This window comes from Lithohypha guttulata (genome assembly GCF_036872675.1).
Source record: "Lithohypha guttulata strain CCFEE 5908 chromosome Unknown scaffold_1, whole genome shotgun sequence".
Classification (NCBI taxonomy): Eukaryota; Fungi; Ascomycota; class Eurotiomycetes; order Chaetothyriales; family Trichomeriaceae; genus Lithohypha; species Lithohypha guttulata.
In genome coordinates, this window is record NW_027042750.1 from 1,526,335 (window position 1) to 1,542,021 (window position 15,687).

The window sequence follows — 15,687 nt, forward strand, 5'->3', positions numbered from 1 at the left end:
TCACTCTGTGACGGAGGTGATCGGTTTGTTGGCGTCGACTAGATCGATAACGGTGTAGGGAGTATTACACAGGATGGTTCGAATGCTCGATCTGCCTTGTTGATATTGGTCACTCCAGGAGTGAAGGTTATCTACTTATTTGTGATGGAGTCGCAAATCAAGACAGTTCCCAACCTCCTCAAAGTCGACTTTTGTAGTCGCAAATCCTCCCAGTACGCGTTCTCAGCCATTGCGCAGTCTTACAAACAGCCTCCTCCGCACAGCCGCGGGATTGTTGTGAAATCTCTCATGGGCAGATGCTGCATTGCGACGACGAGACGCCCATCGTCTGTTTGGCGTGGATCCCGCTACACAGCTTGCGAAGCCAAGTCCAAGCCATTGCCATCAATAGGCTTACGAGTTTCGCTTGCTCCAACTCTCGCCGAAGACAATGGCGAACAATGAGGCTTTTTTGTGCCTATTATTTTTGTCGATCGAGGGAGGCTTTGTTGACCCCTTCGAGGCTCGGAACATTGGGGATCGCTTTGTGTCAAACTTCACTGATGAGACCGCAAGGCAGAAAACGGAGTGAACGTAGGCTGTCTCAATTCTGACCTCCTTTCCTGCCGGATTCTGCTTCGTTGGCCACAGTTTCATGTGTTTGACAGATTGCTACGAGACCGCAATGGCTGCTTGTCAGCCTTGTGAGGTATGCTCTGATGGCTTGTGGCGGGTATTGCCGGCTGTTTCAATAGCCATCGGAGAAACTGCCCGAAGAATGACCTTTTGCTGAGTGGCAGAGACGACGGCAGAGATACGCAGTTGTCGGAGTACGAAACGTCGCCTGCCCCAAGTCGAGATCCATTATGTGCCACAGAAGGGTGGTGGCTATTTATACATCAGTAGTACGCTGAACCACTGGTGAGAGAGGACGTCTTGAATATCACAAACTGATTGCGCAGCTGCTTTTTATCTATGATTGCCATCTGATTGACAATTGGGGTACCTTCGTGTTTGTGCCTGCGAGGTTGTGGCGAGGGTTCTGATCAGCACAGATGCTAACTGGTCGAGCAGAGTGTCGAGAAGACATTTGGCCAGCCTGCGGAGTGACGAGATACACGACATGGTTAGCAGCGACAATACAACCAGCCTCAGCAGAAAGAGGTTGATACTATACAACTTTTCGAGACTCTGTTTGAGATGGCTGAATGGACGGGCGTAAGGAACTTGAATGTTGGCTGTCGCATGGCAATATCTAGTATGTCTTGTAAGCATTCTAGGGCAACAAATTGGAAATCGTCTGAAAGGAGCGAATTACAAAAATCGACTAGGGGGTTGGACGCTCCTTGTCGGAGTGTGAAGGTGTCATATTGCTATAGTGAGGTTCGTGGGAACCAGCTATTGGCAGGCACGACGGAGATTTTCGTCAGGTGCGCATTCGTTCCTTCCTCGACTGATTTTGGTCTTTTCAGTCTCTTACCTCTCACGAACTGCAGCATGCTCGTCTCCAATACGCCTTCACTAGTTCCAACCTTGCTCTAGAAATGGATAACCTCAGTGTTCTAATAATCCACTATGTATACGGTGACGCTCCAGATGCTAGTAATAGGAGGAAATTTTTACAGAACAATGTCGCTGGTCATGTGGCATGGAAGACCTTAGTCTATATGGCCGACAATAATCTTGCGACCTTCACTACGGGTGATCTGTCAAGCTGCGTTTTCACCGAAAACCTTATGCTAGACATTGACGTCGGTTACAGCCTCAACCAAGAATATCGGGACTTCATTGGGGCGAGAAAGATCTTCGCTATTATATTGAAAGAGGCAGCTCTGGGGATTATTTCGACTGTGGTGACTTCGCAAGGCAACTCTAGGACAAAGCTACACACCAAGCATGCAACAATTGTTGTACCAGATCTGCCTCACGACACTCCCTTTCGGAACTCACAGCTTGTGTATGCCATCTCGCGCAGTATTACGGAGGTGCGACTCACAACTGATCCGACCTGCCACCTTCCTCACGAGCGTCCAGTACCGATCACTGATACACAGAGGCGGAAAGCGACGAAACCTTCTCCGATACTCGTGCCTCTCCCAGTAGCTCAACCTCCCAGGACTGGAACACCGTCTTTTCTCAGAAATCTGGCAGTTGAGATACAGGATCATCTGTCTCGGAACACCCCCAAACGTGGAGACCTATTTTCTCCTCGTGCAAAGAAGAGACAACGCACAGACTTCGAGACTGACAGTTCTGGAACCATCTCCGCAGATCTTGCTGGTGGAATTGACAAGGACGACGAGTTCAGAACGGCGACAGTTGAATGGGTATGCGAATCACCTGGAGCAACAGTAGCTGCGGCAGAACGAGAGCAGTCCGAGATACAGGCAGAGGAAGCACGATTTGAAGAGGAGTACCGAAAACAGAAGGCTGCGGATCTGGTTGCTCAGGCCAAGCATGACCAAGAGGAGGCTGCTGCTTACGAAGCTTCTTTAGAAGAGATGCGAGTTGAAGAGGAAGAGCTTGCGCGTCAGAGGATGAGAGTCGAAGACAACCATACAGTGGAAAGCAGTTCCGTGGCAGTCAACGACACAAGCACGTTAGTCAATGACACGAATCGACTCAATACAACGATAACCGTCGACGACGGCTCAATAGGAGAGTCGAAGGTGAAGTCACAACAAGCAGTGCACATGTCGATTCAGCTCGAAGTTGAGAAGTTGCAAAAAGAGCTGGGTCAGAAGGACCTAGAACACGCCATCGCAGTGAGCAGACTAGAAGCGGAAGTCAAGGTGTTGAGGCAGAAGTTGGGCCTGCCAGTCTGATGGAAAGAGCGTGGACAGACGGCAAGGACTAACGTTTGTCTTCGAGCAGACGTTGTCCTTCGGCGATGAGGGTCTGACAAACAACACTTCAATGAATTTGTTAGAATACGTTCGGACGCCTTAAATGGCGACCAGCAGAGGGAGTTGCTGGCAAAGTCTATGCTTCTATGCCTCAACCTCTCATCTCAAGATGTAGCTCTTAATTACTCCTGCAGCTCTTTCGCCTCGAACTTTATTTTCGGGTGTATTAGATCCCTCGCATTCCTTACTGCTCTTACCTCTGCCGCCTTTGTCCTCGCCAACGACTTTGCTCTTTCCTCACCACCTTCCTCGCCTTTATGGTCCTGCGGATCTACACTAGCAACTTGCCCCATACCCTTCCGCTCACCCTCCCACATCTCCATCTCCTTATTCCGTGCCTGCATTGTCTTCTCCAACACAGCCGACATACTGCTTAGCACCTTGACCGTCGCCTTTGCTAGCGGAAGGTCCGTGGCCAACACATCGTCCTCTGAGGCATAACTCGCCTTGTTGAGCAGACCCGCTGCAGCAGCCTCTTCCCTCAGCCTTGCCACCATGAGGCCAGCGAACATATCGCCAGTGCCACTGAAATAGCAGTCTAGCACTGGAACCTCAACGACAAAGCATCGACTCGAGCCATCGGATTTCTTCTCCGAGCCCACAACAAATAGAACATCCTGCTTCCCCTGTACTCTTACGGAAGTGACCACGACCATTGGCATGCCATTTCTCGTATGTAATACCTCAATCGCTTTCTTTACCTGACCCAGATCAGCCTCAAAGTTATCACTAGTGGGTTTCCTCTGTAACCCTCCTCCGTCCTCACTACCCCCTCCCCCTCCAGCAAGATGCACACCACTCAACAACTCCAACTCAAACCCATTCGGCACAAGTAGATCCGGCCCCTCGCTCCCCTGCCCAATCGCATCCCTATACCCCTTCACCAACTCCTCACTCACATACAACCGTCCCTGGTCACCCATCACCGGATCCAATACCCAAAAGAACCGTCCATGATTCATCGTGTTTCGCCGAAACTTCAAATCTCGCGCTATGGTCGTGACTTCGTGTAGAACGTCCGCTGACGGGATATACCCTGACAGTAAGACGTCGTAGTCTAGGAGGTTGGAGTTGCGAAGGCCGGCGTAGAGGTCTGTTATTTGAGGGGCAGGGGTGCGGGTGCCGGTCCATTGGTGGTAGCCGGTATGGTTGCTGAAGTTGACGGTATTGATGGCTGCGACTTCGCAGCCGAGGGTCTGCATGCAGAAAGTGGCCATTGTGTTGCCGACGTAGCTAGGGATAGGGAGGTTAGTACTTGGATTGAGATGGGGGAGGGCTTCAGGAGAACGTTGGGGCCAGGAGCATAGCAAGAGTAAGAGGAAAGGCGAGAGGCATCACGACAGCAAGATGTATAGAAGCAATCATAGCCAGCAGTGTTTCCACTACCATATCATGAGGAACAGCAACTCCATGTTCTTCTCACACTTCCACTCCATATGGCTGAAGTTTAGATAGATAACGAGATTTCTTGGCTGAGTACTTCAGGTGAACCTACCCGTAAACAACATGACTGGCAATAGCTAAGACTCGAGTTTCTGGTACTGGATTCCCGTTCTGATCGACCTCGTTCGGGTCTGACATGGTCGATAGAGGCTCAAAGAGTCGTGCTGCTAATGCTTTGAGCATAAGACTGTTGGCATAGGTATGTGCCGGAATGTGATTGGTGCGTTGTACTTCGTCGCGGTGTTCTCGGGAGGATTGCTATATTTTGAGGGGACGACAGTCTTGGGTAACAACAAAATCTCTAAGAACTGCAAATGTTGTCGTCGCTGGCTCGGTACACCTGTTCAAAAGCAGAAGAGGCAGTATAGAGTATTGTGTTCAACTACAGACTCGAGTCGATAGATCTCTTCTACGTGAGTTCTTCGAAAGTGTAACAATGACGTCGATTGGTGCGATAAGCCACGATAAGGAGGCAAGTCGTACAGAGATGACCGTCGCCTCATCAGTACAGTGACTGCTTCACAACAAGTTCTCTCACAACCTGAAAGGTCGAACCATACCTCCTCTGCCGTCCAGGTGACACAATCGCTCTGCACAGTTCTCCTCTTCTGATCTCAGTGAAACAGCGAAAAGCTTGGCTCATCAAACCCACTTCCATCCACCAGCCTCTGGTAGTCCACTCACTTCTCATTGCTGTGAGCGGTATCGTAACCATCATGCTGCATGCTCTCAATCGTACACATCATCGCTAAATTTTCGTTCATGTCTTCATATCTTCAGGAGCATTTTCTTACTCATCGTCACCAATCTAAGAGCTGTTAGCGGCTGTTCTGTTGAAATTTTGAATCGAGAAGCGTACCTTTGGAGCCAAATAGAAACGTAAGTGACTACTGCCAGATAGGGTGTACTCAACAAGCAGAGGGACCTCCTGAGACAGACAAAGCCTGACTTTCGCGGATAGGCCACTAGCCTTGCAGAAGTTGACGAGGTACTTCAACGAGAACGTAAGGTTGACTGGCTCAACCAGCTGTATCGATACATCTTGATCTGGCTTGTCAACGTTTGTGTGTTGTCGAACAGTAACTGAGCCTGAGCCAATATCACCCTGGCATGAGAATCGTACGCCGTCCTTGGATGCTTCAATAGAAACTGAATACAGTCAGTTGACTACTTATAATATACTCTCTCTTGTGACGTACCAGATTCAGACATAGCCATCAAATCTCTGCAAATCCTCTGGAACTCGGCAGCAGGCATCTCAATAGTAGCAGCATACTCAGTATCTGGAATACCCAAGTGTTCTTGGTCGATATCCATCAACTTGATATCATATTCAGACAGCCTATCGCTTTCGCTGCTCTCAAAGACCAGATTAACCACATCTGGCGCATCTTCTGCTTTTAGCGTAAGAATATCTTCATTCTGGGCGGCTCGTAGGACTTTCGTGAGAGAGGTCAAATTTATGCCGAGAGCAATGTTTCGGTCGCAGCGAAAAGGAGAGAACATTTCGGCTTTGAGCATCATGGAGACGAGGGCGACGTGGGAATTGTCCATGGCTTGAAGTGCGATGCCGGAGTCATTGCAGTCGAAATTGCAGTCTTGTACGAGATCTTTGATCGCATCGACCACCTTCAAGTATGTCAGCGTGTTTCGTGACACTGTCAACTAGTTCCATACCTTCTTGAGCATAGAAGCCTGCTCGAGACGTGCTTCCAACACTACATTCTGTCAGTCTGGCGCCAGGCTGCGAAATAAGCACTTCTACTTACTGTTGCCGGTTTTGAGAAGGACAGGGTTGGATCGAGTAATGCGGTTTTTCACAATGAAGTTGTCGAAAGCAGGAACAGGTCTTGGTTGCTGGGGAACAAACAGTGGGAGCAAGCTGGGCAAAAAATATCACTACGTATAGCAATTTACGTAGATACGCGTGACGCGTTAAGCACGCGTTATTGCCACCCCACCCCAGCCTCAGGCTCTTTGTGTTTTACCTGCCCGGTTCGTGAGTAACCCACATCCCTCCCGAGCAATATTTAGATTGAATCGAATAGCAAAAACTTCTGGAGTGAAAACGTGTAAATAGAAGCTAACATTGTTACTCTGCTTCGATATTATGCAGAGTAAATCCTTCGAGGCATTCTATGGCCAAACCCTATTCGCCGTTGTGGTATCATTAAATTTCCAATTAGATCAATCAGTGTGACGCCTTCCGTTGCCAATCCTCTTCACTCCTCAATGACACTGTCCTCGATCTGCGGCGCTGAGACGCCATTCGAAGTCGCCTTCAATGCCTTTTCATACTCCCTTTGCATGCCGTACTGAACCGCCTCGAGCACGTTGGCAGTGGTATGTTTTGGCTTGAACTGGGGTTCGGTTCCCTCCTGGTAAACTCCAGTCTTCACCAATATCGAGTGCCAATCACAAGTCGAACGATCTGAAGCATCGTATTCGTTTGTGCCTCTGATATCAGACTCTGGCGTGTCTCCGACAAAGTATACCGTGGAAGGTGGCTGATCGATACCATGAGTGTCTTTGCGCCATTGTTGCAACAACCGAGTAGCGAAGTCGAATGTGCCCACTTGTGGTTTTCCGAAAGCGACGGTCTTCAGCTCTTTACCTGTGATGGCTTTAAACATAGCTTCCAGGGATGCTCTCAGAGCGCCCATGCCAATGCGTGAGTATGTGTGAGAAGTCGCCCAGATGACATCGTTGTGTGCAAAGAAGACAGGGGGCCCTTCCTCGAAAGTCTCTGAACGTGTGCCTAGCCGGCCGTTCTTCGACATGCAGAGGTCGAGGATGATTTGTTGGTCACCTGCCCAGTCTCTCGAATCTGCGAAGACAAAGATGGCTTCGATATCAATTTCACCATAGTTTCTCGCGACCGAGTGGCTGATCTCATCCGCAGTCAATTTTCGAAAGGGTGTGGTGTCTTTGTTGTCTTTGATAATATCTCCGGGTGTGATAACGTCTTTGAAACCATATCCTTGTGCAACTCGGCGTACTTTGTCTCCCTCTCCACCCACAATCAGGACTGTCTTGTACTTCTCGGCCAGTTCTCTCATCGGCGTGTGGCCACAGATGAACTGTCCTGGAGAGACTTCCATCTGCAGTTGTTGTGACAACTGGATGCATCGTTCCTCCTCAGTCTTGCCACCACCGTTGGTCACGAAAATATACGGCCTAAATCACTGTCAGTAGTCAGCCAAAAGCGATGTGTTCTACTTACACTTTGACGTTATATGTGTTCTGTCCATTGAGAAGCTTCATTGCGTCGATCGCCTCTGGAATGACCTCTCCGCCTCGTATAAGAACACCATCAATATCAAATGCAAAAGCGAACTTGTCTGTCGTTGGTTGGACCCCTTCTTCGGGAGTGTGTGGTCCTGTCTCTGGAGGTGTAGCAACGTCGTCCTCTCCTAGCCGATGCTTAGCCATCTCCATGGCCAGGGCGGTATCGTGAGCATTGCTTGGCCTCTCCAGCAGCTCTGGAGGAGCTACCACAGCTGGCCCCGCGAATAAATCAGAGCGGTTGGCGCTTAGAGAAGAGAGTCGTCGGGTGAAAGAACGTCTTGACTCCTGCCTGCCCCGGGACAGGGTGGGAGCAAGCAGGTTAGCATCGTATGAATCCATGTTCTTTTGTCACGCCTGCTTTGGTAGAGTAAAGGTAGTCAAGGTACAGTCGAAGTCAAGTCAAGATCGAGTTAAAAGCTTTTGGTCGCGACCTTGGTCAGTATGTATAGTGTGGCAGATGCGATGTGGGACAAAGCCTGTCGTGTATAACTTCTCGACACCCCTGTCCCAAGCACAAGGGTATGGGATGGACATGAGTAAGTGGAGCGTCCATCGCCTTCGTACCCGAGAGATACCAGCTGGTGGTATAGATTATCGTCTGAAGCCGTGCTGAAGTGCTGTTTCTACACTATGCAGTGACGTCGATATGGAGTCATCCAGATATTTGCAGACTTCTGGTAAAGCTTGTAACCCAGCATGATCGTGCTTACCTATAATCTTTCAGCTTTAGCCGAGAAATGTGCCTGAGCTTACTGGAGCACAGAGATCAGAGTGGCAGGCTTTTAGCTCAACAGCGGGAGATCTCGATCCACTTCACTGCTACTTCGCCAGAACGTAGGCTGCCGCATTTTTCTTGCGATACTATCTTTGCTCGAGCAACTCAGTGATAAGGAAGCGTTGGATTTAATCCTTGCAGGTACCCACTAAAAGTTCTCGTCGACACGTTGTTGATTGCCGTCAAACAATTTGCGTACTCCATTCCAACGACGAAACAAAGTCTTTACTGCCATAAACCGGTCAGTCCCTCGCTTTGCTCCTGTACAGTGGCAGGAGCAAATTCTCGTAGAAGCTCGGGAATTCTGCCGATACTGGATTCGAAAAGCCAGGAGCCATACTGACTGTGGACCAATGAATAATGCGAGTAAGAGAAATCCGAGGGTTCCACCTCGAGAGGCACATGTTCTACGCGTAAGAAGGCTACTATGCAAAGGCACATGCAAGCAGAGCGTGCCCAGAACTTCAAGGGCAGCAACGACTTGTTGCTGTGCCTCAGGCGGACCGCGACAAGAATCTCTTATTCGTGGCAAGACGCGTTTTACGACCAGTGCCGTATTAGCTCAAGTTCATTGGTGAGAACTTGCACACAACTAATCTGTATTTCATTCCGGACATGCACTATAGACATCCATTATGACGAACGTAACGTGGAACTCCCCTGCTATCTCACCAACGCCATGCTGTCTATTCAAAAGATTACAAAATGAAGCAAAGATAAGCCGAATTGCTAGATCTCGAAGGCTTTGTCAAGCCAATGCTTGACGACGAGCTTGCCCTCGTCAAAAGCCTTGCGGTTGGTTCGAACAATGAGTGCTGCATGACTGTGGCTAGAGTTGTGGATATGCACACCATACTTCTCGAAGCCAACATCGTCCAAGGCCTTGATCATACCAAACTGTGCGGACGTCAAAGCCAAAGTAGGGAAGTCAGAGGCAGGGCTGCCAGTCGATCTGCGACGCAACTTCGGTGAAGGGATTTTCTCTGAAGATGGTTCTTCGGACGACTCTCCTTGAGATACAGTATCGCTCTCGTCAGGCTCTCTCACACTTTCAGCCAGGTATTCCTCCCTTTGTGCTGAGTTTGTTGCTTCAAACACATCTTCAATTCCAGCTCGTAAATCTTGGACCATCCATGAAACGCGATAGTGCTCGTAACCGCTTCCCTCGTTGTCCTGTTCGTGCAGCAGGATTCGTTTCTGGCTGCGCAAGGTTTGTATGCCCGAGTTGATGAGAAAGACAACAACAGCTATTGGGATGACAATGGATAGGCCAGCGAACAACGGTATTCTTCTCAATAACGTCTTACTGGTGCTCTTGACTCGTTCGGATAATTTGGGTGGTTCTTTCGGCTCGGCCATCTCATATGGATTCGCAGGGTCCAGTATGACTTTCTCGTAACCAGGCACGTAGTTGAGCTTGATCTTGTCCAGATCCTTGTAAGGGTCTTTCTTCGAGATACCAGTAGTGTAATAAACCGCCGTCCTGTCGTTCACAATATTTGCGTATAGTGTCCTCCGCTGGAATTTCGCCAACGCGCGAATAAAGATGCTGTCGGAGTCACCCAGAATGCTAAGCAGCGGTCTCCCTGTTTCTCTGAAATTGTCCACAGTGAACAACTGCCTTCCAGACGCTGATAAAGTCCTCGCGCCCAACACATTCCACAGGTGATTTTGAAACCCAACCAGCGGCGTGCGCACTCCGAGATGTGGTGAGGCGAAAGTAGTAAAATTAACAGGCTTGATGTAGTCAAAGTAGCCCTTGGAATCTAACAATCCTATTGTGTACCTCGCTATTAATCCTCCTAAAGAATAACCCACAATGGAAAATCGATCAATCTTAAAGCCATCCCCTTTCAGTTCTTCAATCGTTTCCTCGATTTCTCGAGTGACACGTTCGGCGCCGACTTCGATGCCATCGTAGGTGAACGAGGAGGCGTTGCGCGAGCAAACTAGGACAATGAGTTCGTCGTCGGAGTGTTTTTCTCGCAAGGATGTTGTCAGGTAGTTCAAATGGGAACCATTGCCCCAAAGACCATGTACGAGGACACACAGGTGATGCGCCGCCTCGGGGTTGCTATTCTGCGGTTTGTGCAATGCAGTGTCCATTTCAGTGGAGAGTAGCGACTGCCTGTCGATGCTTCTCAGATCGACGGGCAGCGCCATCTATAAGAATCCGAGTCGCTGATCGCAGGTGTTGACGTAGCCCAACAACGAACTGGAGCGATCAATTTCCGGTGTCCGAGTCCTTACCTGAAACAGTAAGCTTGTGGGCATCAACCAAAGAGCTGGCGGCGATAAAACACCCTATTGCCGACTTTCGATAGGCGACTCTTCAGGCGGGGGTACGCACCGTGGCTGAAGGTGTGGCTTGTGTTTTTCGAAGCCTCTCTGTGTCGTTCCCGCGTAGATGAATAGAGTTACGACCAGTCAACCCTTCGCTTGATGTTTGTTTCGATCACCCTGACTGAGTACGTCCTGAATATCTTTAACGATAGCAGAAGGAGCAGGCAGGACGATCGTTCTCTATAGTGACGACTTGAGGGTTGACAGCAGCTACAGAGTGGTCAATAACACCAATTGTCTGATTGCTTCTGCACGTTCAGGTCCATCACAAGTACCAGAGAACCCCCTGCCTGTTATACGTTCACCAAAAATCGTCTCGTATGTTCATAAACTTCTTCGATCTTACTACCTGTTTATATATTGATTCTTCTGCTGTACAACACAGATTGAGCCCCACGCCACATCCATCATCTGCAGGATCCGGCAAATTTTTTCCCTTCTTGACCATTGCCAATTGGCTGCTTGACGACTTGGTTATTACGCGCCGGACAAGGCAACCGAACACAAAGTGCTCGTAGTGATTAGTGGAGCTTTATCTGATGATCAGACTTCTCGAACATAAGAACTTTGAAAGTGTTCGGTTATTGGTGATTGCGTATGACTTGCCAGCAATATCATCTCAGACACTCTCTCATGACGGGGCTTCAGGACGCCCAGCATGTTCAGTTCACGTGGTCTTTTCAAAGACATCCCTTGTCCAGGCGAGCACAATTGCACCCTACCCAATTGTCTCTTCAATCATGCTCAGCCTCCAGAACATGAATCTGCTTCTGTTCAAGGTCAGGTGTACGATCCTGAAGCCATCGTGCCTGCCATATCACCACCTCCTGCCAAACGCAGAAGGCTAGAATCGCCCACTTCCCTTGATGGTAATGAGTTACAAGCTAGACAACCAAGATTGTCGGACAGTTCTGCGGCTAAAGCGGCTCCAAACAGTGTACATCAACATGAATCTTCACCTCAGCTACAGCCATCGAAACGTAGACTCGATGCCGAGGTCAACGGCATTGCAGAACCTGCAAACAAGAAGCGTCTAGTCTCGCCTTCAATATCAAGTCAAAATTCGCGGCCAAACACCACAACGGATCCCACGACCAAACGACCTGTTTCAATCACTCGGGCTGTGTCACCTCCACTGGTTGGACGCTTACAAAAGACGTCGCTCCAACCCTCAAGTACTAAACCAACAAAGCTGAAGCTGAAAGTACTAGAAATCAAGGACGAACCGCTCAACCCTCGTAAGATAGAGCGCAACCCCGTACAGTATTCTGATCGCCAGAAGAAGCTCGCTGCCTTCTACGCTCAACTAGAGAAGAGGCAACAGACTCTTCGTGAAGAATTGCAGCAGGATCCAAGTCTACTTCTTAGTGCAAAAGAGCTCAAAAAGATTGCTCTAGATGAGGAAGAGAAAATTGCTAATGCTGCCGCGAACGTTGCCTCTTACAACAACCAGCTAAGAGATCGACTAGTCTACCATATCAAGATGGCTGTAGACGTTTACAAAAGCTGTGTCCCTGAGTTTCGTATGACAGGCATATTCCACTCCCCACAGGCGACATCAGTACAGGCTCCTCCAGCGGTCGATACTGGTCTCGATTCAACTCACAAGCAGGTTGCGGTTTTGAAACACCTTCGAACAGGCCTTCATCAGCACGCCAAGCACGGCTACGTGATCAAGCTGCCGGAAGATAAAGACATCGGAAAGGCACTAGCAGCCGAGAAGACAATGAGAGGCTGGGAGATCTGCGACCGTTGTTCGAGACGATTTCAAGTGTTTCGTGGCCGTAATGCGGAGGGTGAGCTTGCAGGTCAAGGGAATTGCAATTACCATTGGGGTAGACTCATGCCGGCTTCAAGCAGTGGAGCGAGACAATACAGCTGTTGCAAGAACCCGTCCGACTCAGACCCCTGTACCACCGCTCAGCATCACGTCTTCAAGGTGTCCGACCCAGCCAGACTGGCAGCTCTCCTCCAATTCAAACAGACACCCTCTCACAACGACGGCAAACATCGTCCTCCAGTCGTCTTCGACTGTGAGATGTGCTACACCACATGCGGCTTCGAGCTCATACGACTAACTGCACTGCAATGGCCAGAAAAGAAAGTACTCCTCGACTTCTTAGTCCGAACCATTGGCGAAGTAATCGACCTCAACACTCGCTTCAGCGGCGTATCTGAAAAGATGTACTCAACAGCACCAAGCTACCCCCAACACTCTCGCAATCTATTCCCATCTTCCGGAGAACCACTACAAAAAGTCGCGTCACCAGCCGCCGCACGCGAATACCTATTCGACCTCCTCGACCCCGAGACTCCACTAATCGGCCACGCGATCGAAAACGACCTAAACGCCTGCCGAGTTATACACCCCTTCGTCATTGATACCGTCCTCCTCTTCCCGCATCGAAGACCACTACCTGTACGGAAGGCCCTGAGAGATCTGGCGCGTGAACATCTCGGTCGGATAATACAGGCTGGTGGAGCGGAAGGGCACGACTCGAAAGAAGACAGTGAGGCGACGGGTGATCTTGTTTTGGTCAAGGTCAAAGAGAAGTGGACTGAATATCAGATGCAGGGATGGTACTGGCGGGATGAAGACGATGCTCTAATGCCGCCTCAGGCCAAGTCAAAGAATGCTGCTTCATCCACACCGTCGAAGTCGAGTAATCTCTGACATGACTAGTAGATTGAGCTGTACTTGATTACTTTTGGGAGGACTATTGCTGTTTGTTGCTTGAATTATTCATAGAGTCTGACCCTTTATTTTACTCTTGCGAAAGATCCTCTAGAATTCACAGAAAGAAAGCAGGAATTACATGAACTCTTTAGACCAGAGTTTGTGAATTATGACATATCATTTGGCTTTTCGCAGCCATGAACGGCGCTATAGAGTATCCTGCTTTTTGTCCCCCTTTACATCTACTTACTGATCCCACCAGCCTGATTAGGATTATAAGTCAACCCACACCTCTGATAACAAGCTTTAGCACCCTGCGCAAAAGCAGCCGGCAACTGAGCCCTATAATCAGTCGTATTGACACTATCCAACCAGCTCGGGTACGCCAGATTAGCCTCCACGATCTCCTGTGGGTTGATGAAGAAATTCTGAGCTGTGCGGGAGACGCCTGGGTCTTCGTTTGAGAGTGAGGCGACGAAGACGGCTGGTTCGCAGTGGTCGTTGAATTCCCAGTGGAGGGAGCCCATGGGGCGGATTGTGCCTTGGTAGAGGCCGATTTCGACCATTACGGGGAGGTCTGATGAGAGTTTAGCAAGGGATTTGAAAATGTGCGGAGTTGGTGAATTGCTTACCGTAGCCGTCTTCCAGGACGAAACCAGTCTTTAGAGAAACACCGCTGACGAGGGTGACCATTTCGGTTGCGCGATTATGAACGTGAATGCTGTCGAGACCGCATGGGTTGAGGTAGCCGATAGCGACGGACAGTCCGGTACCCATCAGCACTGGGTAATTCCCGACATGTGCGAGGTAGCCTTGACCACCAAGACCGTTGGCAGCATTGGAGTGAGAGCCGTTAGGTGTCAAGTCGAACTTGAAGTAGTCGTTGGGATCGCCTAAGCTTGCGATGTAGGCTAGTCGTTCACTTGCGGTATAGGCGCCTTTGATGGCGGCGAGTGTGGTCTGGTTGTAATCTGGATTGGGTCGAGTGAGGTTAGTGGCTACTGGAGCGTTCACGAGAGTGCCATTGTCTGGATAATCAGGTTGTTGACGTTGGACAAGTCTGTGCGGAATAGCAGTGACAACGCTGAGAATGGCCGCAATGGTGATCAACTTGGAGAACATTGTGACTGTTTACCAAAGGGAGATGATTCGTGTACTGTGCACAGTCCAGTATAAGTTGATATGCGTATCCTTTTGTAAAGGGATGGCCCTGCCGCATTCGCAAGAAGATCGGTCTCAAAACTTTGAAGGGCCTCTGCACAAGGGAAGAAATTGTTCAGCTCTTATAGTGCACATTGTGCTGCGGAGACATCTGCATGTGCTGAATCGAGCGAGCGAGCACACCTATTGAACCCTCAGTCAGGGTTGGCCTGGTAGTCATGTACCTTTCGCTGCAAGCCTGGTGTATAGTCTCGTCTCTGGACCGTTCTGAAGCAGGACATCGGAAAGCTTACGAGCTAGGAACTCCAATAATCACATTTCGAGGAATTCAGACGACGTATGAGCATGGTTGTTGCATTTCGAGATGCACCAAGGACCAATCGCGACTTCTCAGATAGAGTTGCGAGAAGCTTGTTACAACCGAAAGATATTCGAGATGCTTGAGCTGTACTCCGGGAGGAATCCAAGAACTCGCTAGTGTGGTTCCCCGACTGGATATCTTGTAAAAATGCGGGGACTCCATATTCTCGCGTTGCTCAATGTCGAGGAACTGGTGCCCTCTACATGATCGCAGGAGCCGACTACCACATCGAGCAAGAGACAGTTGAGATTGCGCCGTAGTCCGCCATGCGGTCCGCACTTCTTGGTCGCTACTGGTAGGGACAGATTTGATGTGCAAACCAAAGATGTCATTCTTCCAGCCAATCCCTATGAATTTTAGACCAATGTTTTCAGGTGCACTCTCCTCCTTCGAGCTGAGTTTGTAGTGGTTGTCAATGAACCAGTTCTTGAGAGCGACGGCCCGACTGCAAGAGGATGGACCCGATCCCCAACATCGGCCTCGACCTGTACTGATAGCTTATGGCCCGATACAATCGTACCACTTCCACAATGGCTTCACTTGAAACTCACGTACAGCACGAAACGGTGGACAAAGGCGTTGCATCCACAGGTCGATGTCTGTTCTAATGTGAAGAACACGGTATCTGATAGCTGCTCTTTGGTGAGCCCTACACCACAAGGTGGTCTTTCTGCACATGCAAATGAGCTTTGTGGATGATGAAGTTCTTTTTGTCCAAGGAAAGAAGAGTTTAGCTCAACGATGCAATCCTTTG

The 15,687-nt window shown here is 49.5% G+C and overlaps 7 protein-coding genes across 7 annotated transcripts; 2 read left to right on the forward strand and 5 right to left on the reverse strand.

Annotated features, from left to right (window-relative positions):
* Positions 1 to 1,523: 1,523 nt before the first annotated feature.
* LTR64_000557 (uncharacterized protein) lies at positions 1,524 to 2,804 on the forward strand (the record flags this gene model as incomplete). Its single annotated transcript, XM_064894941.1, has 1 exon — positions 1,524 to 2,804. One exon carries the CDS (start codon positions 1,524 to 1,526, stop codon positions 2,802 to 2,804), a length of 1,281 nt encoding a protein of 426 aa, XP_064757628.1.
* A 203-nt stretch (positions 2,805 to 3,007) lies between these two features.
* BUD16 (putative pyridoxal kinase) lies at positions 3,008 to 4,466 on the reverse strand (the record flags this gene model as incomplete). The annotated part of the gene is made up of 2 exons (XM_064894942.1): positions 3,008 to 4,118; positions 4,381 to 4,466. The coding sequence occupies 2 exons, from the start codon at positions 4,464 to 4,466 to the stop codon at positions 3,008 to 3,010; spliced, it is 1,197 nt and encodes a 398-aa protein (XP_064757629.1).
* Positions 4,467 to 5,118: 652 nt separating this feature from the next.
* On the reverse strand, positions 5,119 to 6,017 carry POL30 (proliferating cell nuclear antigen; the record flags this gene model as incomplete). The annotated part of the gene is made up of 4 exons (XM_064894943.1): positions 5,119 to 5,136; positions 5,188 to 5,477; positions 5,528 to 5,957; positions 6,006 to 6,017. 4 exons carry the CDS (start codon positions 6,015 to 6,017, stop codon positions 5,119 to 5,121), a joined length of 750 nt encoding a protein of 249 aa, XP_064757630.1.
* A 533-nt stretch (positions 6,018 to 6,550) lies between these two features.
* Positions 6,551 to 7,955, reverse strand: LTR64_000560 (uncharacterized protein; the record flags this gene model as incomplete). The annotated part of the gene is made up of 2 exons (XM_064894944.1): positions 6,551 to 7,505; positions 7,552 to 7,955. 2 exons carry the CDS (start codon positions 7,953 to 7,955, stop codon positions 6,551 to 6,553), a joined length of 1,359 nt encoding a protein of 452 aa, XP_064757631.1.
* A 1,165-nt stretch (positions 7,956 to 9,120) lies between these two features.
* Positions 9,121 to 10,665, reverse strand: LTR64_000561 (uncharacterized protein; the record flags this gene model as incomplete). The annotated part of the gene is made up of 2 exons (XM_064894945.1): positions 9,121 to 10,554; positions 10,642 to 10,665. The coding sequence occupies 2 exons, from the start codon at positions 10,663 to 10,665 to the stop codon at positions 9,121 to 9,123; spliced, it is 1,458 nt and encodes a 485-aa protein (XP_064757632.1).
* Positions 10,666 to 11,392: 727 nt separating this feature from the next.
* On the forward strand, positions 11,393 to 13,408 carry REX3 (RNA exonuclease 3; the record flags this gene model as incomplete). Its single annotated transcript, XM_064894946.1, has 1 exon — positions 11,393 to 13,408. One exon carries the CDS (start codon positions 11,393 to 11,395, stop codon positions 13,406 to 13,408), a length of 2,016 nt encoding a protein of 671 aa, XP_064757633.1.
* A 245-nt stretch (positions 13,409 to 13,653) lies between these two features.
* LTR64_000563 (uncharacterized protein) lies at positions 13,654 to 14,533 on the reverse strand (the record flags this gene model as incomplete). The annotated part of the gene is made up of 2 exons (XM_064894947.1): positions 13,654 to 13,988; positions 14,044 to 14,533. 2 exons carry the CDS (start codon positions 14,531 to 14,533, stop codon positions 13,654 to 13,656), a joined length of 825 nt encoding a protein of 274 aa, XP_064757634.1.
* Between the last annotated feature and the right edge of the window lie 1,154 nt (positions 14,534 to 15,687).